The following is a 25,245-nucleotide window of genomic DNA, read 5'->3' as shown; positions in this document are numbered from 1 at the left end:
CAAACTGTGTGACCTATATCATCCGTGGCTCCTTGGTCGGTTTTACCTCAACCATTCTTGATCGTGCCTTATCCAGACATTTGTTGATAGTGCACATGCTGTACCCCCTCTGAATAAAGCGAGCCTTCATTTCCATGATCTGCTTCTCAGCGGTAGTTGGATCTGTGTTATTCCGCAGAACTCGCATAAATTGCGAGATTGGCAAGCTTGATCTTAAGGATGGTGGATGGTTGCTCGTAGCGTGCAAGATCGTGTTACGATCTGTTTCTTTTCTAAATAAGGTAGTACCCAGAATAGTGCCGTTACGAAAGATGGTCAGGTCCAAAAAATTAATAGACTTTAAGTCTGAATGTCCCGTAAACTGTACAGTAGAATCCAAATTATTCAAATATTCTAGCATATCATTGAATTCTAATTCGGTACCGTCCCACAGCAGGAAAACATCATTTATAAAGCGTCTATAATATACAATCTTGTTACCATACTTTGGCATGATGTTAGTAGTCTCATACTCATGCATAAATATACCTGCATACATAGGGGCCACATTCGAGCCCATAGCCGTCCCCAAACACTGCATATAGTACTCTCCTTGGTACATAAAGTGGTTATTTGTCAAAAAAAATTCTAAAAATTCCAAAATACAGTCAATGGGGATAGTGGTTATACCAGATGAGACTAACAAATTCTTCACAGCCTCCAGACCCAATCTATGGGGAATGATAATATACAACGATGATACATCGAGTGTTGCAAGTAACACATCCTCCTTAATCTCCCCAAGGTCCATAATTTTAGTCAAAAAGTCACCTGCCAGGGGGTCTCTTCTACAACCGTTAGCTATGTTTGTTGATAGTTTTTTACAAGAATTAATACCTTACATACCGAGTTATCTTAGAGACACGTGACTTTTTGACTAAAATTATGGACCTTGGGGAGATTAAGGAGGATGTGTTACTTGCAACACTCGATGTATCATTGTTGTATACTATCATTCCCCATAGATTGGGTCTGGAGGCTGTGAAGAATTTGTTAGTCTCATCTGGTATAACCACTATCCCCATTGACTATTTTGGAATTTTTAGAGATTATTTTGACAAATAACCACTTTATATACCAAGGAGAGTACTATATGCAGTGTTCGGGGACGGCTATGGGCTCGAATGTGGCCCCTATGTATACAGGTATATTTATGCATGAGTATGAGACTACTAACATCATGCCAAAGTATGGTAACAAGATTGTATATTATAGACGCTTTATAGATGATGTTTTCCTGCTGTGGGACGGTACCGAATTAGAATTCAATGATATGCTAGAATATTTGAATAATTTGGATTCTACTGTACGGTTTACGGGACATTCAGACTTAAAGTCTATTAATTTTTTGGACCTGACCATCTTTCGTAACGGCACTATTCTGGGTACTACCTTATTTAGAAAAGAAACAGATCGTAACACGATCTTGCACGCTACGAGCAACCATCCACCATCCTTAAGATCAAGCTTGCCAATCTCGCAATTTATGCGAGTTCTGAGGAATAACACAGACCCAACTACCGCTGAGAAGCAGATCATGGAAATGAAGGCTCGCTTTATTCAGAGGGGGTACAGCATGTGCACTATCAACAAATGTCTGGATAAGGCACGATCAAGAATGGTTGAGGTAAAACCGACCAAGGAGCCACGGATGATATATGTCACACAGTTTGATGCAAAATCGCCTGCTGTCAGAGCGTCAATAAGGAGGCACTGGCCCATATTGAACTCAGATCCAAAATTCAAAAATACATTTGAACATACACCTATGTTGGCCTACAGACGTGGGCGTAATTTGAAACAACTATTGATGCATCCAGCTAGACAAACGGCTGGTATTGAGAATAACTGGTTAAACAAGACAAAAAAAGGCTGCGTCAAATGTCTAGGCTGTGTAACATGTCGCTCGATGTTGGTTGGTGAGAAGTTTCCACACCCCCTCAGTGGACAACCAATCACTATTCGATATCGACTGCATTGTCGGATGGACCATGTTATTTATATGCTATTATGTCCCTGTGGTCTTCCGTATGTGGGGATGACCACCTGTTCATTCAGAGAGCGGATGGCCAACCACCGCAGTTCAATCCATCAAGCACTGCAAACAGGTCGTACTGACAAACCGGTGGCTCAGCATTTCCTAAATGAGGGACATCAAGTGGCATCGCTGAAGTGCAGGATCATTGATTGGGTCCCTGTCCCCAATAGAGGGGGTGATCGTTCTCTTCTCCTAAAAAAACTGGAAGCAAGGTGGATACACAGATTGGGTTCAGTGACACCCAATGGTCTGAATGAGTCAAACCCGTTAAACGTTTTTCTACGTTGATAGACGTTTTTGTGAAATCTAGTAAGAGATTCTTGCCCGATGCACCTTAATAGCTTGTTTTTTTCAGTTGTGTGTCAGTTTTGTATAATTTGAGTCATATTTGGTATGTTTTAACTGTGTACCTTTGATCACCAGGGTGCAATGGAGGGACAACGAAACGGCTAAATTAAACCGGGTCCGAGGCATAACGTGTAGAAACACCGCTATGTGCGGCGGATCATTACCCTTCCCAGCTACAATGGAACTGAGTGATAACACACCCAGTCCTTGTTGCTCCAGGATTAGTTACATTGTGACTAAATCAAACCTTCACCAAGCACCATACACCAGAGGGAACAAAGTATAGTAACTATCAAGATGGAAAGGCATCTCCAATAAAGAAGTGTCATATATATTAGGGCCATACTCCACATGATTATAGACATTGTTTATTCAAGTGTTGCCATCCGGACTCGAACACATACCCTAAAGGAAAGATATACAATAGTTTCCCATCAAAACGGGAATTAAGCCTAAGCCAACACGGATTATTTTAAATAGATACTAAAAAAGATACTAAAAAATAGCCCGAATCATGCCAAATGAAAATAATGCCTAGGCTAAAACAATGTCATTTAATCAAAATTCTAATCCTCATGGCAACCCTTGAAAAAGATAGAAAAACTAGAGAAAAGACAGCAGGAGGAAAAAAGATACAAATAGGCAATATCCAAATCTTCATAAGAAGCAGAGGAGGGAGAGATTTTCATTAAGTCCCGATGGGGCGACTGTGTTGAACTCAAAAATCCAACACGCCTCCAACTGTAGCAATCTCCTATTGCGATCTCCTCCCCTTAAGATAGGAGGAACGTGGTCAATGAGTTTGTCGTGCCTCCCTAAAATGTCTGGCCACGGGCTGTTCAATATCTTTTCCTTCCAAAGCTTGTCTTATGGCCAACCTGTGCTGTGCTGCCCGTTCTCTAAAGGTACAAGTGGTCTTGCCTATATAGGCAAGTCCACAAGGACATTTGATGATGTAGATCACATATTTAGACGTTCAGGTTAAGACATGCTTTATGGATACTTTCTTTCCTGAGTGTGGATGTAGCACTACTGAACCTACTTCAAGGTACCTACAGGTGGTACAGCCCGTACATCTGTACGAACCTGGGTCTTTAGTAAGGAAATGTGAACATAGTATCATTATGCACCAGCCAGTCCTTAAGGTTACGTACCCTCCGATGACAATTTAACACCCTGTATTGATTCAAAGCTGGCAGGGTTTTATCCGTCTTGATAATAGGCCACAATTTCCTTACTTTCTTCCTCACTACTATACTTGTAGTGTTAAAGGTGGTTATTAACAGAATCACCTTCTCCGGAGTTTTTTCTTTCTGCTGCCGACATTGTGAACGTGGTAGTGCCAACGCTTTCCTTTTGCCGCTTTCAAGGTCCTCAATTGGGTAACCCCTCTCAAGGTATTTCCCAATCATTCTGTCCAATTCCATCTCACAATCTTCCTGGTTACTAATAATGCGTCTTGCCCGAAGGAATTGTGAGAAGGGTAAACCCTTTTTCATGGCCGTAGGGTGAAAGTTGTTGGCGTGCAGTAGCGTATTTCTATCGGTGGGTTTGTGATACACCGATGTTTGTAGGCAATTCGTCTTTCTTGTAATCTGGACGTCCAGATAGTGAATAACGTCAGTGCTATATAGGCAAGACCACTTGTACCTTTAAAAAACGGGCAGCACAGGTCGGCCATAAAACAAGCTTTGGAAGGAAAAGATATTGAACAGCCTGTGGCCAGACATTTTAGGGAGGCGCGACATACGATGGCAGCCCTGCGATATAAACTCATTGACAACATTCCTCCTATGTTAAGGGGAGGAGATCGCAATAGGAGATTGCTACAGTTGGAGGCGCGTTGGATTTTTGAGTTCAACACCGTTGCCCCATCGGGACTTAATGAAAATCTCTCCCTCCTCTGCTTCTTATGAAGATTTGGATATTGCCTATTTGTATCTTTTTCCTCCTGCTGTCTTTTCTCTAGTTTTTCCATCTTTTTCAAGGGTTGCCATGAGGATTAGAATTTTGATTAAATGACATTGTTTTAGCCTAGGCATTATTTTCATTTGGCATGATTCGGGCTATTTTTTAGTATCTTTTTTAGTATCTATTTAAAATAATCCGTGTTGGCTTAGGCTTAATTCCCGTTTTGATGGGAAACTATTGTATATCTTTCCTTTAGGGTATGTGTTCGAGTCCGGATGGCAACACTTGAATAAACAATGTCTATAATCATGTGGAGTATGGCCCTAATATATATGACACTTCTTTATTGGAGATGCCTTTCCATCTTGATAGTTACTATACTTTGTTCCCTCTGGTGTATGGTGCTTGGTGAAGGTTTGATTTAGTCACAATGTAACTAATCCTGGAGCAACAAGGACTGGGTGTGTTATCACTCAGTTCCATTGTAGCTGGGAAGGGTAATGATCCGCCGCACATAGCGGTGTTTCTACACATGTTATGCCTCGGACCCCGTGCTCCGGCAGCCTGGCATGCAGGCGGTGTAGGTGTCATGCGTCTATTGCTACGGTTTGTTAGGCTTGTCGCTAAGACAACTGTTCCGCCCACTAGGCGGTGTCAGTGCGATTTGCCTGAGCATAACGTTACGCGTCTAAAAGTATCGTGTGTCGCTATGACAACTGTCCCGCCCACCATCTACGTGGCAATAGGGGACGGCGTCTATGACGTCGGCGCCGGGGGGCCGGAAGCGGGAGGTGCGAGGTGTGTCTCACACGTTTGGTGTTATAAAAGGTATGTTTGTTTTGCTATACTGTATCCTGACGAAAGGTGCAAATAAAGGCACCTGAAACGTTGATCTAAACTGGATTGGTGAGCTGTATGATTTTTTTCTAAATCCATTGGAGTGCCGCCCATTACATTGTACTGTTTGCTGGGCCTTGTAGTGCCACGGGAGGGCACCCGGGTATTTGCTCTCTGCTGTAGGAGTGCCGGTCACAGGTGTTTTTGTTCGTTTTGTTGCCAGCACCAGCATTACCTGATGAAGGGCCTTGCATGGCCCGAAATGCAGCATTGTAACATGCTTGTGCTTTGAAGCTGGAGCATTAAATATCTTTACAGCTAGTCCTGGAGTGCCGTGCCTGTCTGGAGCATTTGATTGTTCGGACTCTACTATGTATGCAATATTTGACAATGGCACCCAGGTAGTTGGATATTAGCAAGAGTGCCGGATTATTTGGATACTACATACATACATACATACATACATACATACATACATACATACATACATACATACATACTTTAATTTTGAAGTACTTCCTGGTGAACTAATTAGACTTACAACAGGACATGCTCCGCCCGCCGCTGCCAATCTTTGTCAGACTGCACCTCCGGGCGGGCCTTCCTCTGATTGATGCTGTCAAAAGGATGGCGCTGGGGAGAATAATCCGCCTCATTCTCTGCCCCGTCCCGCCTCTGATGCTGCCCTAGTCAGTGCTGTAAATGCTGGGATGACAGACCAAGCTCCGCCCGCTGTATGTTATATATGTAAGGTTTGCAGGGATAGGCTGACTTTTCCAAAGGGCCCTAGTTCTCCTTGTTTAGCTTCTCAATCGCTGCCGCCTGTCTCCGGCTGCCTCTGAAGGGACTCTGAGCGCTGCATGCCCCCCCCCCCCCTCCCTACCGTACTGCGACAATCTCAGGTCTCTGAGTCCAGCCACCACCGCCTCTGCAGGGGACTCAGGAGCGCTGCCGCCGGCTCCCGGGTCTCTGCCTCTCTCTGCCTTGACACTGGAATCTGCCCTGGATGCCAGCTCACTCAGCCCTCCCCACCCACCACACCGCAATTCGGGAGAGACATGTTGACGTCAGACGTCTTTCCCTGTCCCGGCTTACTAGGCCTCCCACACTGCCCTGCACCCCTCCCAGCGCTGTGAGGAGCTGCTAGCTTTGAGAGGAGGAGGACAATTGGGCAGGCTGCACAGTTTTCCATCCCCTTTGCCTTTGTGAGTTAGCAGCACTGCAGTGTCACATATGTACATAGACCTTTTATTTTTCAAGCCTTCTCACCCCCCATGCTGATGGGGGCTGAAGCTGGACTGAAACGGCATCGGGAGTGTCACTATTCATCTCAGCGCCCCCGAAAACTATGGATTTTTACATGTGACCCCCTTCCCACCCCCACCCCTAGGGGTGCTAGCGGTGTCCTACCCCCACAGTATTTTTTTCCACATTGTAAGTCGTATGTATACCAAGTTTGGTGTAAATTGCTCCAGGCATTTCAGAGTTTTGCTGGAACATACACACATCCATTTTATTCCATTTTATGTGTGTGTGTGTGTGTGTGTGTGTGTGTGTGTGTGTGTATATATTGATAAAGCTAATTATTTATCTTATAACATTCACTATATATTGGTAAGAGACTCAGTACGCAATGGGCGTACGTGGTACCGTAAGGGTACACACTTAGCGTAGCAGACGCTAGGCCGTGGTCGAGACGCACGACGGTCCGAGTACCGTAATGCTACGCTACTAGCGTAGCGGACGCTGTGCCCACAAGAGGAACACGAGCGGCGCAGACGCTCACAGGATGACACACAGTAAACCTTGTATGCAACACAATGTAACGCTGATTAACCTCTATTATGTAAAAGCTGCTTGAGCGATTGAGACACTCCGAATACCCTTAGCAATGTAATGATAAACACACAATACCTTGCAAGGTTCCAAAACCTTTATCTAGATGATTTTAGTATGTAAAAGGAGAAAACAGTTACAGCTTATACATTACAGCACTAACCTAAAACACCTAAACAGAATAACTGAAATTATACAATATACAACAGTTTCTTAATCCTAAACAATAACAGAGAGAGAGAGAGTATGGCAAATACAAACAGAGAACAAGTTGGTTACAGAGAAAAACTTACACACTGGGGAATGATCGCTGCGCAGTCCTGGAACCAGCTCTCTAGTTAGTCATTGATGAAAATCGTTGTGGAGAGTAGACTGAGCTGGCCCTGGCTGGCTGTTCTTATATACACTACATACAGTACACTACAAAGGGGCCTACAATCTCATTGTTAATTGGACACAGGAATCTGTCTTCACATTATAACAAAAGGTCATAGGTTGATTCGAACAGGTGGGTTGTGACTATTTCATACTGCTCAGGTGGGAGGGAATCTCAGGATTCCCGCCGCATGGATAATGAACTGCAAATACAGTAAATGTCCATAAACTTCTTATAAACATAACTATTCGCAGGAGCGATTAATCTCTTTCAAACCAACACCGGAATGTTACTAATAATATACTCTACCGTTGCATACTAAACACCACTGCTCAAAACCTGTCTGACCCTTCGTATCATGTAAAGAGGGATCTCTCTGTCCATGAATCAGTTACACTAAACAAACTCACTGATATTATTAAGGGGACCATAACCTATAAAATACATTATTTGAATTAACTATGTAACGATCGAGTCGCCCGCCAGACGCATACAAACTCTACCGTAAATGCACATACCACGCGCCTGAGCGCACGACCGTGGAGGCGCCGTCACGCAACTGCGAATATGCGCACGCACGGGAGAGAATGTGCAGCGGGCAAGCGCATGGGGTTAGTACAAGGCATCATAGGTCGCTATATTTTTCGACTTTGAAAATATATATATAGATGTACTGGATTTTTACTCTAAATACCCTCCAACCACATGGCCATAATGAAGGCTACGAGATTGCCCCCTTCCTATGAGGTACACTTAAGCTGCATTCTAGCCTGTGCAACGGGCTCGCTGAGAAAGAGCTCCTTTATCCTGCAAGAATGAGTACTAATCTTCTCGGGGATTATTTAATTATTTAATTGTCTGTGCATATTATACCTGACTACATTTAGAAAAAATCTTGGATTTTTTGCATCCTACTAGACTCATAGAATATCCCACCATAAGAAATATATCAAGGATCATTGTATTTCTGCATAGTAATGTGTCATTGTAACACTTATTATATATCATATACATATACTTTTATACATACCTACATACATTTTTTACATTTTTGTATTTTATGTATTTTTTTATGTATATGTTTTTTATATATAAAAAATTTTTTTATATATGTATATTTTTTAAGTATATTTTTATGTATATATTTATGTGGCATTTTTATCTAATTTTATTTACTCATATCCTCGATCTCTTTTATCTCTCTTTTATCTCTCATTTATGCACTATAATTGAATCCACATATGTATATGGCTTCACTCGTACATGTCAATTGCTGCTAAGCATCCGTGATTCTGACTTCCCTATTTCAACACATTTACCACAATATACATGCTATTTCCGCCAACCAGCCTGCCAACCCTAAACAGGATGTGCCCAGTATTACTGCTGGAACGCACGCTGGCTCTATTCCAAACCGGAAGTGACGCGGCAATGGCCGGGACGAGCCGCGTCACTTCCGGTTTCACGGTACACACGGACTGTGTGTCCGTCTCTCTCTGCACACACAGACTGCTCTCATGGCTCTGTTAACACTGCACCACCAATGTTATTTAATGATATGTGTCAAGCCTTGTATGTATTTAGTATCTAAGTCGGACCAAGCACTTCCGGCTCCGGAAATGACGCGAACCGGAAGTGCTGGTGAAAACGAAACCGAAAGCACTATAAATATGTGCACCTTACTGATATGATGTATTCTCCTGAGGAAGCCCTGGAGGCGAAACGCGTTGGGACTGACCAGACTACTGCCTATACTAATCAGCTAAGATTATTTCATTTGTTTTATTTTTATTTTTATCTGAATTTGTATATTATTACTTTTCGTGGATTAAATACTTTATTGATATTACTATATAAGGCAGTAGCAGTCGATTGATTCAGCCGTTACACCATATTGGACCGACTTTATCTACCTGGATATAAGTATATCCTACATGCTATATTGAATCTCTCTTTTGGTACGCATGAAATATAGGGGAGGGTACCCCAAGACATATTTAAGGTTACTACACCATATGGCGATGATCTTTGTCTCCTAGGTGGGGAACAGCCACAAGGAATTCAGTGAGACAGACAGGCCTAATCTCAAGAATCAATCCGGTACTTATATCTTATATACGTATCCATCACTCCCATTTATTTAAAATACTACACCATATGGCGCTTGTTCTTCTCCCCTGCCTTCACAGAATTGCATGACTGAACATACCCAAGTCATCTTCTGAAGAACTGAGCAGCCACCAAAGAAGTTTGGGAGGTGATTACTGACGGAGCATCTACGACCGACTAAATCTAAATAGCAGGACTTTCAGTCTACGCCTTGTTTTAAAAGGAACATTTGGACGTGAGACCAAGCGCACTGACCTTAAAACTCTCTCTATATATATATATATATATATATATATATATATATATATATATATATATATATATATATATATATATTTATTTATATTGCACTGCTCGAAAAAATAAAGGGAACACTTAAACAACACAATGTAACTCCAAGTCAATCACACTTCTCTGAAATGAAACTGTCCATTTAGGAAGCAAAACTGATTGACAATCAATTTCACATGCTGTTGTGCAAATGGAATAGGCAACCGGTGGGAATTATAGGCAATTAGCAAGACACCCCCAATAAAGCAGCAGTTTTGCCGGTGGTGACCACAGACCACTTCTCAGCTCCTATGCTTTCTGGCTGATGTTTTGGTCACTTTTGAAAGCTGGCGGTGCTTTCACTCTAGTGGTAGCATGAGACGGAGTCTACAACCCACACAAGTGGCTCAGGTAGTGCAGCTCATCCAGGATGGCACATCAATGCGAGCTGTGGCAAGAAGGTTTGCTGTGTCTGTCAGTGTAGTGTCCAGAGCATGGAGGCGTTACCAGGAGACAGGGCAGTACATCAGGAGACGTGGAGGAGGCCGTAGGAGGGTAACAACCCAGCAGCAGGACCGCTACCTCCGCCTTTGTGCAAGGAGGAACAGGAGGAGCACTGCCAGAGCCCTGCAAAATGACCACCAGCAAGCCACAAATGAGCATGTGTCTACTCAAACGATCAGAAACAGACTCCATGAGGGTGGTATGAGGGCCCGACGTCCACAGGTGGGGGTTGTGCTTACAGCCCAACACCGTGCAGGACGTTTGGCGTTTGCCAGAGAACACCAAGATTGGCAAATTCGCTACTGGCGCGCTGTGCTCTTCACAGATGAAAGCAGGTTCTCACTGAGCACATGTGACAGAGTCTGGAGACGCCAAGGAGAACGTTCTGCTGCCTGCAACATCCACCAGCATGACCGGTTTGGCAGTGGGTCAGTAATGGTGTGGGGTGGCATTTCTTTGGGGGGCCGCACAGCCCTCCATGTGCTCGTCAGAAGTAGCCTGACTGCCATTAGGTACCGAGATGAGATACTCAGACCCCTTGTGAGACCATATGCTGGTGCGGTTGGCCCTGGGTTCCTCCTAATGCAAGACAATGCTAGACCTCATGTGGCTGGAGTGTGTCAGCAGTTCCTGCAAGACAAAGGCATTGATGCTATGGACTGGCCCACCCGTTCCCCAGTTCTGAATCCAATTGAGCACATCTGGGACATCATGTCTCGCTCCATCCACCAACGCCACGTTGCACCACAGACTGTCCAGGAGTTGGCGGATGCTTTAGTCCAGGTCTGGGAGGAGATCCCTCAGGAGACCATCCGCCACCTCTTCAGGAGCATGCCCAGGCGTTGTAGGGAGGTCATACAGGCACGTGGAGGCCACACACACTACTGAGCCTCATCTTGACTTGTCTTAAGGACATTACATCAAAGTTGGATCAGCCTGTAGTGTGTTTTTCCACTTTAATTTTGAGTGTGACTCCAAATCCAGACCTCCATGGGTTAATAAATTTGATTTCCATTGATAATTTTTGTGTGATTTTATTATCGGCACATTCAACTATGTAAAGAACAAAGTATTTAATAAGAATATTTCATTCATTCAGATCTAGGATATGTTATTCTACTTTTCCCTTTATTTCTTTGAGCAGTATGTGTATTTGTGTGTGTGTGTGTGTGTGTGTGTATGTGTGTGTATGTATGTATATATATATATATATATATATATATATATATATATATATACTGTCAAAACGAGAAACAAAGTGGGCGCTCCATGGTTTTGTTGGTATCTTTGTCAGGCATACTGCTACCAACACTGGACCGTCTGCCTTACTGAGATACTGGTAACACTATGCGGTAACCGGTTCCCACTGTTTATTTGTTTGGTACGTGCATTTTATGTGCTTTTAAACCTCTATTCATGTATTTTATGGATTAGAGTATTTTGCAGACTATGGAGTGCACCCTTTGGTTCTCTCTTTGATAGCACATTCTCCCGTGGGATTCCAGGGTTTCTAAAAGGGGAGCTGAGGTTTGAATACTGAAGGAACTTAGGGGCGTTTTTAAAAGAGGAGGGGGTCTGTGTCCAGACTCCGGGTGCCCCCCCCCCCTCTCCATGGCGCCCCAAGCTCCGGCAGTGTTCCGGAGTCTTTAGCACATGCGCAGGTCTCCAGAAACATGGCGGCTGCCTTGGTCCGGAGACCAGTTATCTACTGCGCAAGCACGGTGGCCATTTTGGATGTGACATTTTGCTGCAGCTCACGTCGCAGGACTCCAGAAAGATGAGTATTAAAACTATACGTGTGCAATGTGTGTGCTGTGTGCCCCCCTGGAACTTAAATGTGACTATGACACATTCAATCACTGACGACATAACAATGGGTAAATGAAGTGCATTGAACACTGCACACACAGTACAGAAATCCATTTTGACACAATGCTTAGATACTTGATGTCTCTTGTAGAACAAGCAGTGACTATCCTACATATTATTAATATGATGCTTAGCAACCTACATTCAGTATGTACTGTTCCAGCACAACTGAAAACTAGAAAATTAATTGTATTAAAAAATATTTATTAAGTTGTTAGCCTGTGAAGAAAAGCATATTTAATTGCAAGTTCTGCTTAGTTTACAATCTCTGTTTGCCAGAACCAGTTCCCTAAAAAATTCATGTAACCCTGTCCTGTGTCTGGTTCTTGGCTTATGGCTCATTGACCTTTCCTAGCTTCTGTCCCATGGCTATGTTTGTTATGCCTTAATGTAACCTGATTTATAATGTTTGCTTTCTGTTTTTCATGTTTCTGCCCATTGTTCTTTATGATTACAGCCATTTATTTTAATATGAATTGTATATAGATTGTAACTGCATGAAATGTTATTCTCTATTTGTCCTTTTTCTTATTTTATTTCTGAAAGGACTTTGTGTTTTGCCTGGAAAGGAAAGTGGTTCAGAAGATAAATGAAGGATATCAGAAAGCTAGGAAAATGTTATAGTACATTAAATCGACACATAAAACATCACAATGTACTATATGAGAATAATCGCTAATGCATTTAGCGTTAAGAGACCAAACAATCATTTACAGATAGTGTTTCAAACCCTTAGGGGAAAAAGAGAAGTAGTTAAGAATACATGAGTGCCAAGAATTGCCAAACCGTGGGACAGTTGTTGGTGCTGGAATACAGCAATAGCCCAGGGCTTAATATTGCTTGAGCAGTTACAGGGACTGCATGTAGTGCTGTTACTAATATAGCCTAGATCAGGCCTGTCCAACCTGCGGTCCTCCAGCTGTTGTGAAACTACACATCCCAGCATGCTCTTACACAGTTTTAGCATGCTGGGAATTGTAGTTTCACAACAGCTGGAGGGCCGCAGGTTGGACAGGCCTGGTCTAGATCTCTACTCCATGTTATGTAAAATTGTAAGTCACATATGTTTGGTGACATGCCAGCCCTGTTTATACTACGCTTATTTTGCATTCTCCCCTCCCTGTATGATGACTGATCAAAGAAGCATATTCTGGAACAGGTTTTAGGCTCAAGCATCCCAGTCAGAGGCTAGTGAACTCAGGCACATTGCAAGAGTTTGTGAGACCACTCATACTGTACATGCAACAGATTAATGAGAAGTAGATTTCTACAGACTGTGAACACAGATATCACTAAAATAGGCCAAAAGAATACAAGAAATCTAGAGGAATCAGTTGGATTTAAACCCTGAAATACAAAATCGACCAAACATCGACCAAAAATTTACCCATATTGACTTTTAGTAAATATACACCCTGCAGTCTCCAAACACTTCTGTTTTATTTACTTAACTCATCACATACTGTACCACATTATCATGAAAATAGACTCCCAGAAAAATCAACCAATAATGACATCACAACACTATCCACAACAAAAATGTATCACCAAACTGGAAAAAAGGAAATAGATACAACCCTGTAGAGCACGTGGAAGATGTCAGATAAAGTAAATAAGGTATGAAAAGAAAAAAAAAGATATTGCTAAGGGTAATCTATATGACAAAATCAAGTGCTGATAAAAGAAAAAGTTGAGACTGAAGAGAGAGATGGAGAAAAAGTCAGGAGAGAGCTAAAGAGAGATAAGAAAGAGACGGTGGGGAAAAAAAATCCCGGCCAGGACTACAGTAAATAAACCGTTTAATCAGCATAATTATTCCTGCTAAGAAAATGATACTAAATGAGACTTTGGAGAAGATGTGAAGGAGCAGATGAATCAAATGCTGGAGACAGTAATTTATCTCCATTCTACAATACAGTTTAACTGATATTTAAAGCACACTAATAAATACTCTAGTACACAGGTTCTCAAACTCTGTCCTCAGGACCCCACACAGTGCATGTTTTGCAGGTCTCCTCACAGAATCACAAGTGAAATAATTAGCTCCACCTGTGGACCTTTTAAAATGTGTCAGTGAGTAATTAATACACCTGTGCACCTGCTGGGTTACCTGCAAAACATGCACCGTGTGGGGTCCTGAGGACCGAGTTTGAGAACCACTGCTCTAGTAAAAAGGCCTGAAGCAGAATGACATTAGGTTGCGTAAAAACCAAGACTGTATATAAATACCAGCCAGGGTCGGACTGGCCCACAGGGGTACAGGGGAAACCCCAGTGGGTCCCACTGTCTGTGGCCCACATTCTCCTCTCCACATTTCAGACTGTGCACTTGAATTATACATATGTTACATTATACTGCACAGGACTATGGTGTATTCCTCCTGTTATTAACCTGGTACATTAACATGCATGCACTAGCAGTGTTTCCTATCTCTCTCTATCTCTCAAGGGGCCCAGTCTATGTAATCTCTAATGGTTAGCTAAACCTCTGTGGAGACTGGCTACACCTCTAAGCATGGGCCCCTACAACTACATTGCCCCGGTGGGCCCTTCATGTCCCAGTCCGCCACTGATACCAGCACAGGAAAGAAATCGTACAGGACAATATGAAAAGAGGGAATGCACTGTAAGCAAACAAGAGTGTGCTTTAAACTATGAAACAGGGACATTTAAAGCAGTTGTTCAATATAGAAAGCAGAACAGCCGAGATAAAAGCACTAAACTCACTGACACATGCACAAATAAATGGAGTGGATTGTTTAAAGTGACAGAAGCTCATCTGACCCAGATGTATTAAGCCTGGAGAAGTGATAAAGAAGTGATAACGCAGTGATAAGTGCAAGGTGATGACGCACCAGCCGGTCAGCTCCTAACTGTCAATTTTCAAATCCATAATGATTGGCTGGTGCATTATTACTTCTTTATCCCTTCTCCAGGTTAATTTATTTATTTATTATTTATTAACAGTTTCTTATATAGCGCAGCAAATTCCGTTGCGCTTTACAATTGGAAATAACAATAGATCTAACAAAACTGGGTAATAACAAACAGTCATAGAGGTAAGAAGGCCCTGCTTGCAAGCTTACAATCTATAGGGAAATAGGCATTGATACACAAGGAAAGGTGCTATCTATTGCATAATGGTCCACCAGATTGCAAAGGTTGTTGGTGGGCTGTATGATCTGGTCATACAGCAATGATGAACCGTGACAGAGAGGAAGGAAAAGTGAAGAATGAGAAGACATGTGGTTTAATACATCTGCCCCATTGTATAGATTGTCACTATACTTTTTGTTTTTTTAATCAATACCCAATGAGCAAACAGCCAGTGAGCCTAGTACAGAATGCTTTTGTGCCTTACTGCTGTCTTAACTTTCAAGAAAACAACTTGTATCATTATGCAGGGCAGCTTAACAGAGCAGGGGGCTAATATGCAGTCTTTATGCAGGCCCCCTTCCTCTCTTACTGCTGAAAATGCAACTGAGTCACTTTCCCGGTGATTTCTGTGGTGCCAACGGATGAATGGGTGCAGGGTGTGTGGTGTGGCCCCATTAGACTCAGAAGCCCATGTGCACAGCACATCCTGCACTGATTATAGATACAGCAGCAATCATATGCTAGTTTCTGTATTTATTATTTTCCACTTATTGGGCCTGATTCAGAGGCTGCATGCTAAGCTGCGATTTTGAACGCAGGGCCGCACCTCTGGCGGCTTACGTCCGCCACTAACCTACATAGCAGGAACATTGGATACACATCGTACCTCGTAGCAAACCTTTGCTGTCTCAGGCTGAGCGGCTCTCCTAAGGTGCCGAGGGCTCTCCAGCTGCGATCGAATTTGTGGCTGACTAGGGCACTGACTATGGTCCTGACACTCCTGCATTTTTCTAGCCACCCTCCATTATCTCCCCCAAACGCTGACTACCTGTCACTCACTTTGGAATAAATTCTCTGTGCATGTGCTATCACTAATAAGTCGCAGTGTGTGGCTTTGGTAGATGTGTAGTGTCAAAAAAAATCACTCCATTGTGTCCTACACTGACGTTGTGTGATCCCCATATTTCTCAAATGCACATATAGTGCAAATATTTTCTGTCTTGACATAGGGGCTAATTCAGGTTGGATCGCAAATTGCGATCCAATCGAAATTATTACGATTGCCCTGCGGGCGCTTGCGCAGTGCCTGTCCTGCTCATACACACGCACTTTCTGTGATGATCACCTCTGCCTGCCAATCAGGCAGAGGCGAGGTGGGGTGTCAACTCGCCGTTTCCAGGGCAGAGACTGAGCGTTGCGGGGGCAGTGTGGTGCAAACGGGGGCACGGCGGGGGCATGATCACGGTGGCTGCGTGATGTCATACGCAGCCGCCACGATCGGGTGCATGACGGCGGGCCTCCTGTGAGTGCAGTGAAGCTGCGCCAGCAGGAGGCATCCTCTATTTCTGCTAACAAGCAGAAATTGCGATGCGTTCGCAATTTCTGCTTGTTGAAGGGGGGAGGTGGCGGTAAGAATTGCCCTGCGATGGGCGGCCCCCAGCATGCTACCAAAAGTTTTGCAAATTCTGCTAATTAGCAGAATTTGCAATCCTTACTGAATTAGGCTCATAGTGTACATATTCAGTATTTGAAAAGCTTTAAATGCATTTTGTGTAGCTTGCCAGTTAAGCTTTTATTATTTTATGAGACTACAGACTTGTTAACTTCCTTGTAGCCCTCCACTTATTATCTTGTTAACTTTCCTTTAGCTCTCCCTTTTGTTGGTCTCCGTTTTTGTGTGTGTTTTATCATTAGGAATTCTGATTAATGTAACTTGAATGTTCTTTATATAAATCTTTTTCTAAAGATAAAATAAGTGTTTGAATAAAGAATCTTCTCAGTCTATTATTAATAGTAGTAGTATTTATCAGGTTGTTTAAGTGGGTAATTACAAAGAATGTGTACCATTTTGACCATTGCAGTTCCTCTCTAGCAGAGTTTACTTTTTGACATCCGCAAGTGGGAAAATATGAAACTATGCTCTGTGATTGGCCTGTGGGATTGTAGTTTAATGAAATCACTGTGTAATTATCTAACAAACTTAGGGGCAGATGTATTAACTTGGAGAAGGCATAAGGAAGTGATAAACCAGTGATAAGTGAAAGGTGATAAACGCACCAGCCAATCCGCTCCAATATGCAAATTAACAGTTAGGAGCTGACTGGCTGGTGCATTTATCACCTTGAACTTATCACTGGTTTATCACTTTCTTATGTCTTCTCCAGGTTAATACATGAAGGCTAATACATCTGCCCCATTAAACTTTTCAAGCATGCAGTACTTCTGTAAAACAGATTGTAAAAGTCCTTATCTTTTCAGCTGCTCATGTAAGAATAGTGGGCCTGATTCAGGGATGCACACCGTAATATTCTAAACTGCGGCTTCGATTTAGCCACCCTATCCCCGTTCCCTCCCTCAAACAATCACTAGCTGCAAATAAATCCACACTGCATTTGCGTGTGCTCATTGTGTCTGTGACTCATTCATAGTGGCCATAAATAGCTCTACTGCGGCCAGCATAATCATTGGACCCATCTCTGAATCAGATCCATTGTTTGGAATGTAATGTTCTCCAGTAATAATTGTGTCTTTCTATTTATAGGGCTCATATGGGGTTGTGAAACTGGCTTACAATCAAAGTGATGACAAGTATTATGTAAGTGATATGTCATTTTTTTCATACTTATTGTGAGTTTAATACTTGTAGATGTCTAATGCTAACAATACACACACCCAGCACTGGTTTGGGTTAATGAGTATGGCTTCAGGTGGCCAGAAGTATTTCTGCAGCGGGGTACACTGGTATTCCACAGGGATTAACATCGGGGGTGTAGAGTAGGATCTTGATCTGAGGCACCAACAGGCTAAAAGCTTTGACTGTTCCCAAGATGCTCAGCGCTGCCTCCTCTATAACCCCGCCTCCGTGCACAGGAGCTCAGTTTGTAAGTTGGTGCCTGCAGTTCAGGCAGCTAAAAGGCAGGGCTGCTCCAGCAGCCCTCAGAAGAGCTATTTTAAAGAAGATAGTGTTAGGGTCTCCTGCCCTGTGCTGCCACGTCGTCATGGCAACCGGGAGACAAGTGCTAGCGGAGTAACCTGAGCGCAGCTGATACTCCGGTTCGGGTCTTGTGCTGTGCAGTGGTTACAGGCTCTGTGCACGGCAGGGGATCCGGTGCTGGTTTTTGTGCTCACAGTCTGTGAGGTCTGAGTGGGGCGTGGACAGCACCTGCTTTATAAGGCCTCTTCTCAGGTTAAGCAGATGCTGCTGAATCTTTGTTGGTTAGTCAGTTCCTGAAAGTTAGCCAGTACTGTGTAGCTTTGTATTTGTTGTTGCTTACTGCAAATAGGCCTGGGGATTTGGTACTCCCTGTCACGTCCTGAGACTCAGGCTATGGCAGAGTACATTCAGGAGAACTTGGCTAAGGGATTTATCAGACCTTCACAGTCTCCAGTTGGGTCGGGGTTCTTCTTCGTGGGTAAAAAGGACGGTTCGTTGCGACCCTGCATCGACTTCAGGGAATTGAACCGTATCACGATTAAAAACTCATACCCACTGCCTCTCATTTCGGTCTTGTTTGACCAGCTTCGTACTGCCACCATTTTTTCTAAGATTGACCTACGCGGTGCGTACAATCTAATCCGAATAAGAGAGGGGGATGAATGGAAGACTGCCTTTAATACCCACTCAGGGCATTATGAATATTTGGTGATGCCTTTTGGGCTCTGTAATGCCCCGGCAGTCTTCCAGGATTTCATGAATGATGTGCTCAGGGAATATTTGGATAGATTCTTAGTTGTATACTTAGATGAAATCCTAATCTTCTCCCATTCCCTGGAGGAACATCGGAAGCATGTACGCTTAGTCCTCCAGAAACTCAGAGACCACCGGCTTGGGGCGAAGCTGGAGAAGTGCGAATTTGAAGTTCAGCAAATCGCATTTCTAGGATATATTATCTCCCCAGAAGGTTTCCAAATGGAGGGTTCCAAGGTACAGGCAGTCCTGGATTGGGTGCAGCCCACTAGTTTGAAGGCGCTTCAGCGTTTCCTGGGCTTTGCGAATTTTTATAGATGATTTATCGCTGGATTTTCGTCTATAGTGGCGCCCTTGGTGGCACTCACTAAGAAAGGGGCGGATGTTGCTCACTGGTCTTGTGAGGCTAAAGCGGCTTTTGCCCGTCTCAAAAGGGCATTTGTATCGGCCAAGGTGCTGCGACACCCAGATCCAGAGCGTCCTTTTGTGGTGGAGGTGGATGCCTCTGAGATGGGTATTGGGGCAGTGCTTTCTCAGATGGGAGTGTCTGATAATCGCCTTCATCCCTGTGCTTACTTTTCCCGTAAATTTTCGCCTGCCGAGATGAATTATGACGTGGGTAACCGGGAATTGTTGGCTAGTAAGGATGCACTCGAGGAGTGGAGACACTGGCTTGAGGGGGCTAAGTTTGTGGTCTCAATTCTCACCGACCATAAGAATCTGGCATATTTAGAGTCAGCGAAGCGTCTCAATGCCAGGCAGGCACGATGGGCTTTGTTTTTTGCTCGCTTTAATTTTTTGATAACATATCGCCCTGGGTCAAAAAACATCAAGGCTGATGCGCTCTCGCGGAGTTTTGCTCCAATCCAGGAGACCACCGAGGAGCCGTTGCCCATTGTGTCCCCATCATGTATTAAAGTGGGCATTACCCAGGACCTCTTATCATTAGTCCTTAGAGCACAGGAGCAGGCTCCTCCAGACCTTCCGGTAGGTCTTTTGTTTGTGCCTCCTAGGTTAAGACAGCGAGTGTTCCTGGAATTCCATGCCAAGAAGTCGGCAGGTCACCCGGGTATTGCCAGAACTCGGGAGTTGCTATCTAGGGCGGTGTGGTGGCCCTCGGTGGCTAAGGATGTGGATCAGTGGGTTCGGGCATGTGACATCTGTGCCCGAAATAAGACTCCTAGAGGGGTTCCTGTTGGCCCATTACATCCACTCTCTATCCCATCTAAGCCATGGACCCACATTTCAATGGATTTTGTGGTGGACTTGCCCAAATCCTCGGGGATGACAGCCATCTGGGTTGTCGTTGACAGGTTTTCGAAGATGGCGCACTTCGTTCCACTGGTTGGGCTGCCATCGGCCAGACGCCTGTCTGAATTATTTATGCTGCATGTTGTGCGTCTCCACGGGTTGCCACTTGATGTGGTCTCTGACCGCGGATCCCAGTTTGTGGCCAAATTCTGGAGGGCATTTTGTTCCGATCTCCAGATTTCTGTCAGCTTGTCGTCAGGCTACTATCCGCAGTCTAATGGGCAGACTGAAAGGGTGAACCAGTCCTTGGAGCAGTTCCTCAGGTGTTATGTCTCCAAGTGTCAGACTGACTGGGTTGCTCATCTGTCCATGGCGGAGTTTGCCTATAACAACGCGGCTCACTCTGCTACAGGGATCTCTCCCTTCCTTTGTGTGTATGGGCATCATCCTAAGGCCAATTCTTTTGACCCCCTGGACTCCACGCCTGGTGGTTCCTCTGTGGTTTCGGTCCTTAGAGGTATTTGGCGGAAAGTGAAGAAAGCCCTTGTGTCTGTGTCATTAGTGACCAAAAGGGTTTTTGATAAGCGGAAAAGACCCTGCAGCTTCAAATTAGGAGACTTCGTCTGGTTGTCTACCAAGAATTTGAAGTTGAGACAGCCATCTCATAAGTTAGGCCCCCGGTTCATCGGCCCTTATAAGATCACCAGGGTTATCAATCCGGTGGCATTTCAGTTAGATCTGCCCCGTTCTTTGGGTATCAATAAAACATTTCATTGTTCCCTTTTAAAACGGGCGATTAGTAATCCTTCTTCCAGTGGAAGACCTTCCCCTCTTCTGATACGTGGCCAGAGGGAGTTTGTTGTTGAAAGGATTCTTGACTCCAAGATGGTTCGGGGTCGGCTGTCATTTTTGGTGCACCGGAGGAGCGGTCGTGGGTGCGCAGTTGTGATCTTCATGCCCCCAGACTGATACGCTCTTTCTTCTCGCAGTTCCCCGATAAACCCGGTGGTAGGGGTTCTTTGACCCCTCGTCAGAGGGGGGGTACTGTTAGGGTCTCCTGCCCTGTGCTGCCACGTCGTCATGGCAACCGGGAGACAAGTGCTAGCGGAGTAACCTGAGCGCAGCTGATACTCCGGTTCGGGTCTTGTGCTGTGCAGTGGTTACAGGCTCTGTGCACGGCAGGGGATCCGGTGCTGGTTTTTGTGCTCACAGTCTGTGAGGTCTGAGTGGGGCGTGGACAGCACCTGCTTTATAAGGCCTCTTCTCAGGTTAAGCAGATGCTGCTGAATCTTTGTTGTTTAGTCAGTTCCTGAAAGTTAGCCAGTACTGTGTAGCTTTGTATTTGTTGTTGCTTACTGCAAATAGGCCTGGGGATTTGGTACTACACTCTGCCAATCCAGACCTAGCAGTAAGACTGGAGTCAGTCGTTTAGCTTGCTGGGGTTCTTTTACTACTCTGTGAACTTAGCAAGTTTGCGGCTGTATTCTAAGACTTGCCTGCCTAAATCCTGTCTCACTGTGCAAGGTGTCAGGTGTCAGTTTAGTGGCAGTAAGCTGAACCTGTGCACTGCAAGTGAGAATTAGGATTGTGGAGACTCTCCTTGTGTCTATCATTCCATCTCTGACCAAGGAGTTTACTGCCACACCCGTTGGTAACCCTTTAGGGTTTTGCTGTTGCCCTTAGCAACAGCATTTCGGGTTCTCTACGTATTAAAACACAACATCTTGCTTTTCCCATCTGAGCATTACTAATACTAGGGAGACACCCAGTTCCTTAGCCTCTGGGCTTCTCTGTTCACTTTGTGTGTATTTTGTTACCCTATCACCTTCTGTGTACGTAATGTCATATTCCCCAGTCTGTCTGTGAGTTCATTTGTTTTGCATACCTATCCGTTCAGACACCAGTGCATTCCTGCAGGCACTGGAGTGCATAACAGTTCTGACACCAGTATATTCCTGCAGGCACTGGTGTGCATAACAGATAGAAGACTTCAAGGGCTGTAGCAGAGGCACTCTACTGCTAGATATCATTCTGATATCTCCTGCTGCAGCTCCATCACCTCTCCCAGTGGCGCTGTATACTCCTGCATTCCAGTGGCGTGCAGTGAGGTCAGTGGCTGGTGAGGCATGCCCACTAAAGCCACTGCTATGGCCGCTGCCAGAGGCGAGTTTAGACCTCATGGAGCCCTAAGCAACACACGGATTTGGGGCCCCCTTCCTCATACAATCCATAGCACTATAGCATGTCATCACCGGCCCTGGCTGTGCCTGCTGTGCTTGGGTCTCCTTCTACCCGCACTAAAGCAGTAGGAGGCAGATTCTGGAGCCTCCTCTCGGACAGCATGGGGACAGACTCTGCTCACCTCCATTATCCGCCAGCAGCAGCAGGTCTCCCAACAGCTGCGCTGCTGCTTGTGATGGAGGCTGGAGACAAGTAGAGTCATCCCTGGCCAGCAGTACCAGTTTGGGAATGGGCTCTACCTGGCAGTTTAGGTACAGGCTGCAGGCCGGGAGGGTTAGGGGGTTTGTCGGGATCCTGCACATTGGGATGACGCTGTCGGTATTCTGACCGTCTTCAGCTCAAGCGCCAGGATTCTGATACCATCCCTCACAGTGGTCGAAGTGGAATTTTAAAGTGGGGATATGGAAAAGTGAAGGCTGCAATTATGTGCACGCCGAAGGTGCGTGCGCTCCGGATAAGGGAGCGTGGCCAGTCACAAGGGGCGCGTGTCCTTCCATGTAGTTTACCACACCATATACCCCACAATAGTAGAACCCCTTATACTGTCTAGTACTGGTGCCCATTTCACATTATACCACAAAGTATATGCGGAAATTCACATTGTAGCACACTGAATGAGCCGAAATTCACATTATAGCACACTGAATGAGCCGAAATTCACATTATAGCACACGGTACGAGCCGAAATTCACATTGTAGCACACGGTATGAGCCGAAATTCACATTGTAGCACACTGAATGAGCCGACATTCACATTGTAGCACACTGAATGAGCCGAAATTCACATTGTAGCACACTGAATGAGCCGAAATTCACATTGTAGCACACTGAATGAGCCGAAATTCACATTGTAGCACACTGAATGAGCCGAAACTCACATTGTAGCACACTGAATGAGCCGAAATTCACATTGTAGCACACTGAATGAGCCGAAATTCACATTGTAGCACACTGAATGAGCCGAAATTCACATTGTAGCACACTGAATGAGCCGACATTCACATTGTAGCACACTGAATGAGCCGAAATTCACATTATAGCACACTGAATGAGCCGAAATTCACATTGTAGCACACTGAATGAGCCGACATTCACATTGTAGCACACTGAATGAGCCGAAATTCACATTATAGCACACTGAATGAGCCGAAATTCACCTTGTAGCACACTGAATAAGCCGAAATTCACATTGTAGCACACTGAATGAGCCGAAATTCACATTATAGCACACTGAATGAGCCGAAATTCACATTGTAGCACACTGAATGAGCCGACATTCACATTCTAGCACACTGAATGAGCCGAAATTCACATTATAGCACACTGAATGAGCCGAAATTCACCTTGTAGCACACTGAATAAGCCGAAATTTACATTGTAGCACACTGAATGAGACGAAATTCACATTCTAGCACACTCAATGTGCCGAAATTCACATTCTAGCACACTGAATGAGCCGACATTCACATTCTAGCACACTGAATGAGCCGAAATTCACATTGTAGCACACTGAATGAGCCGAAATTCACATTGTAGCACACTGACTGAGCCGAAATTCACCTTGTAGCACACTGAATGAGCCGAAATTCACCTTGTAGCACACTGAATGAGCCGAAATTCACATCTGGTGTATGACTATGCTGCGATCACCCCCACTGGTGGCTCATGTGGTGTATACATACATCACATGAGTCGCCAGTGGGGGTGAGCGCAGCAGTCTCAGCGGAGCACCAGGCACAGCACTGCAGCTTTCCCCGGCCGACACTCAATGAGCCACCAGCGGGGGGTGAGCGCAGGATAGTGTCAGTGAAGCCCCGGCCTCGCACTACAGCTTCCCCCAGCCGCCCAATACCCCAGAGACCAGGAGGCTGACTGTGAGCTGGGGTGGAGCCACGGGCAGTAAATTCTGCAGCCCGCGGCTCCACCCCCAGCTCACAGTCAGCCTCCTGGTCTGTTGCGTGTGCAGCCACGGCGACATAATTACGTCACGGCACCCACCAGCAAAAAGATAGCTTGGCGCCACTGGGTGGGGGGAGTTTGGGAATTTACAAGCTACTCACCAGTCACCAGTGTCTGTCAATAGCGGCTGTGGTCTCTCACATATTCCCGGATGCTGCGGCCAAGCCTCTGCAACTTCTCCTGCGCTCCCTCCAGCTGACAGCCCAGCTCAGCTCAGCTGGCAAGCAATCGGCGGCTGGTAGTGAGGTGGAGGGGGGAGATGAGCAGCACTGGCGGTGAGCAGGGGGGGTAGAGTCTGTAGGGAAGATGAGCAGCACTGGCAGTGAGCGGGGGGGGGGATGAGCACTGGCGGGGAGGGAGGTAGGGGGGAGAGTTGAGCAGTATTGGCACTGAGCTGGGGGGGGCGGGATGTGCAGCACCAGCGGTTGTTGGGGGGCGGGGGGGGTTGGGAGATGAGCAGCACTGGCACTTGGGGGGGGGGGGAGATGAGAAGCACCAGCGGTGGTTGGGCGCGGGGGGAGATGAGCAGCACCAGGGGTAGGGTAGGGGGGGTGATGAGCGGCGCCAGCGGTGTGCGGGTGATTAGCGGCGCAGAGCTCTACGCCGCATAGTCAGGAGGAGAGGTCAGCACCAGGTGAGGGGTCCGGGGGTGATGAGCGGCGGCGCCGGCGGTGTGAGGGTGATGCGGGTCTGGCCGGAGGAACGGAAGCGGCCAGCGGGACTCGGGTCAGGAGTAGCCCATGATCGGACAGGGCCCAATCATATTTGCAGCAGTGACAGGGGCGTGCTTTCATATGGGCAGAAAGCACGCCCCTGTCACCGAGGCACTCACACTGGTGCCGCTTTTCCTGGTTTTTGTAACGGGCTTTTACAG

General features: G+C 45.3%; 1 protein-coding gene across 6 annotated transcripts in view; it reads left to right on the top strand.

The window, feature by feature from the left end:
- CAMKK1 (calcium/calmodulin dependent protein kinase kinase 1) overlaps window positions 1-25,245 on the top strand; it is a 484,479-nt gene that overhangs the window by 195,385 nt on the left and 263,849 nt on the right. For all 6 annotated transcript variants that reach the window (XM_063953693.1, XM_063953687.1, XM_063953688.1 and 3 more), the window contains one exon: window positions 17,775-17,828. In XM_063953693.1, coding sequence (XP_063809763.1) covers window positions 17,775-17,828 — 54 coding nt within the window. The remainder of the gene's footprint in view (window positions 1-17,774; window positions 17,829-25,245) is intronic.

This window comes from Pseudophryne corroboree, chromosome 2, assembly GCF_028390025.1.
Source record: "Pseudophryne corroboree isolate aPseCor3 chromosome 2, aPseCor3.hap2, whole genome shotgun sequence".
Classification (NCBI taxonomy): domain Eukaryota; kingdom Metazoa; phylum Chordata; class Amphibia; order Anura; family Myobatrachidae; genus Pseudophryne; species Pseudophryne corroboree.
The sequence above is the reverse complement of the archived record's forward strand: the minus strand, read 5'-3'. Positions and strand labels throughout refer to the sequence as shown.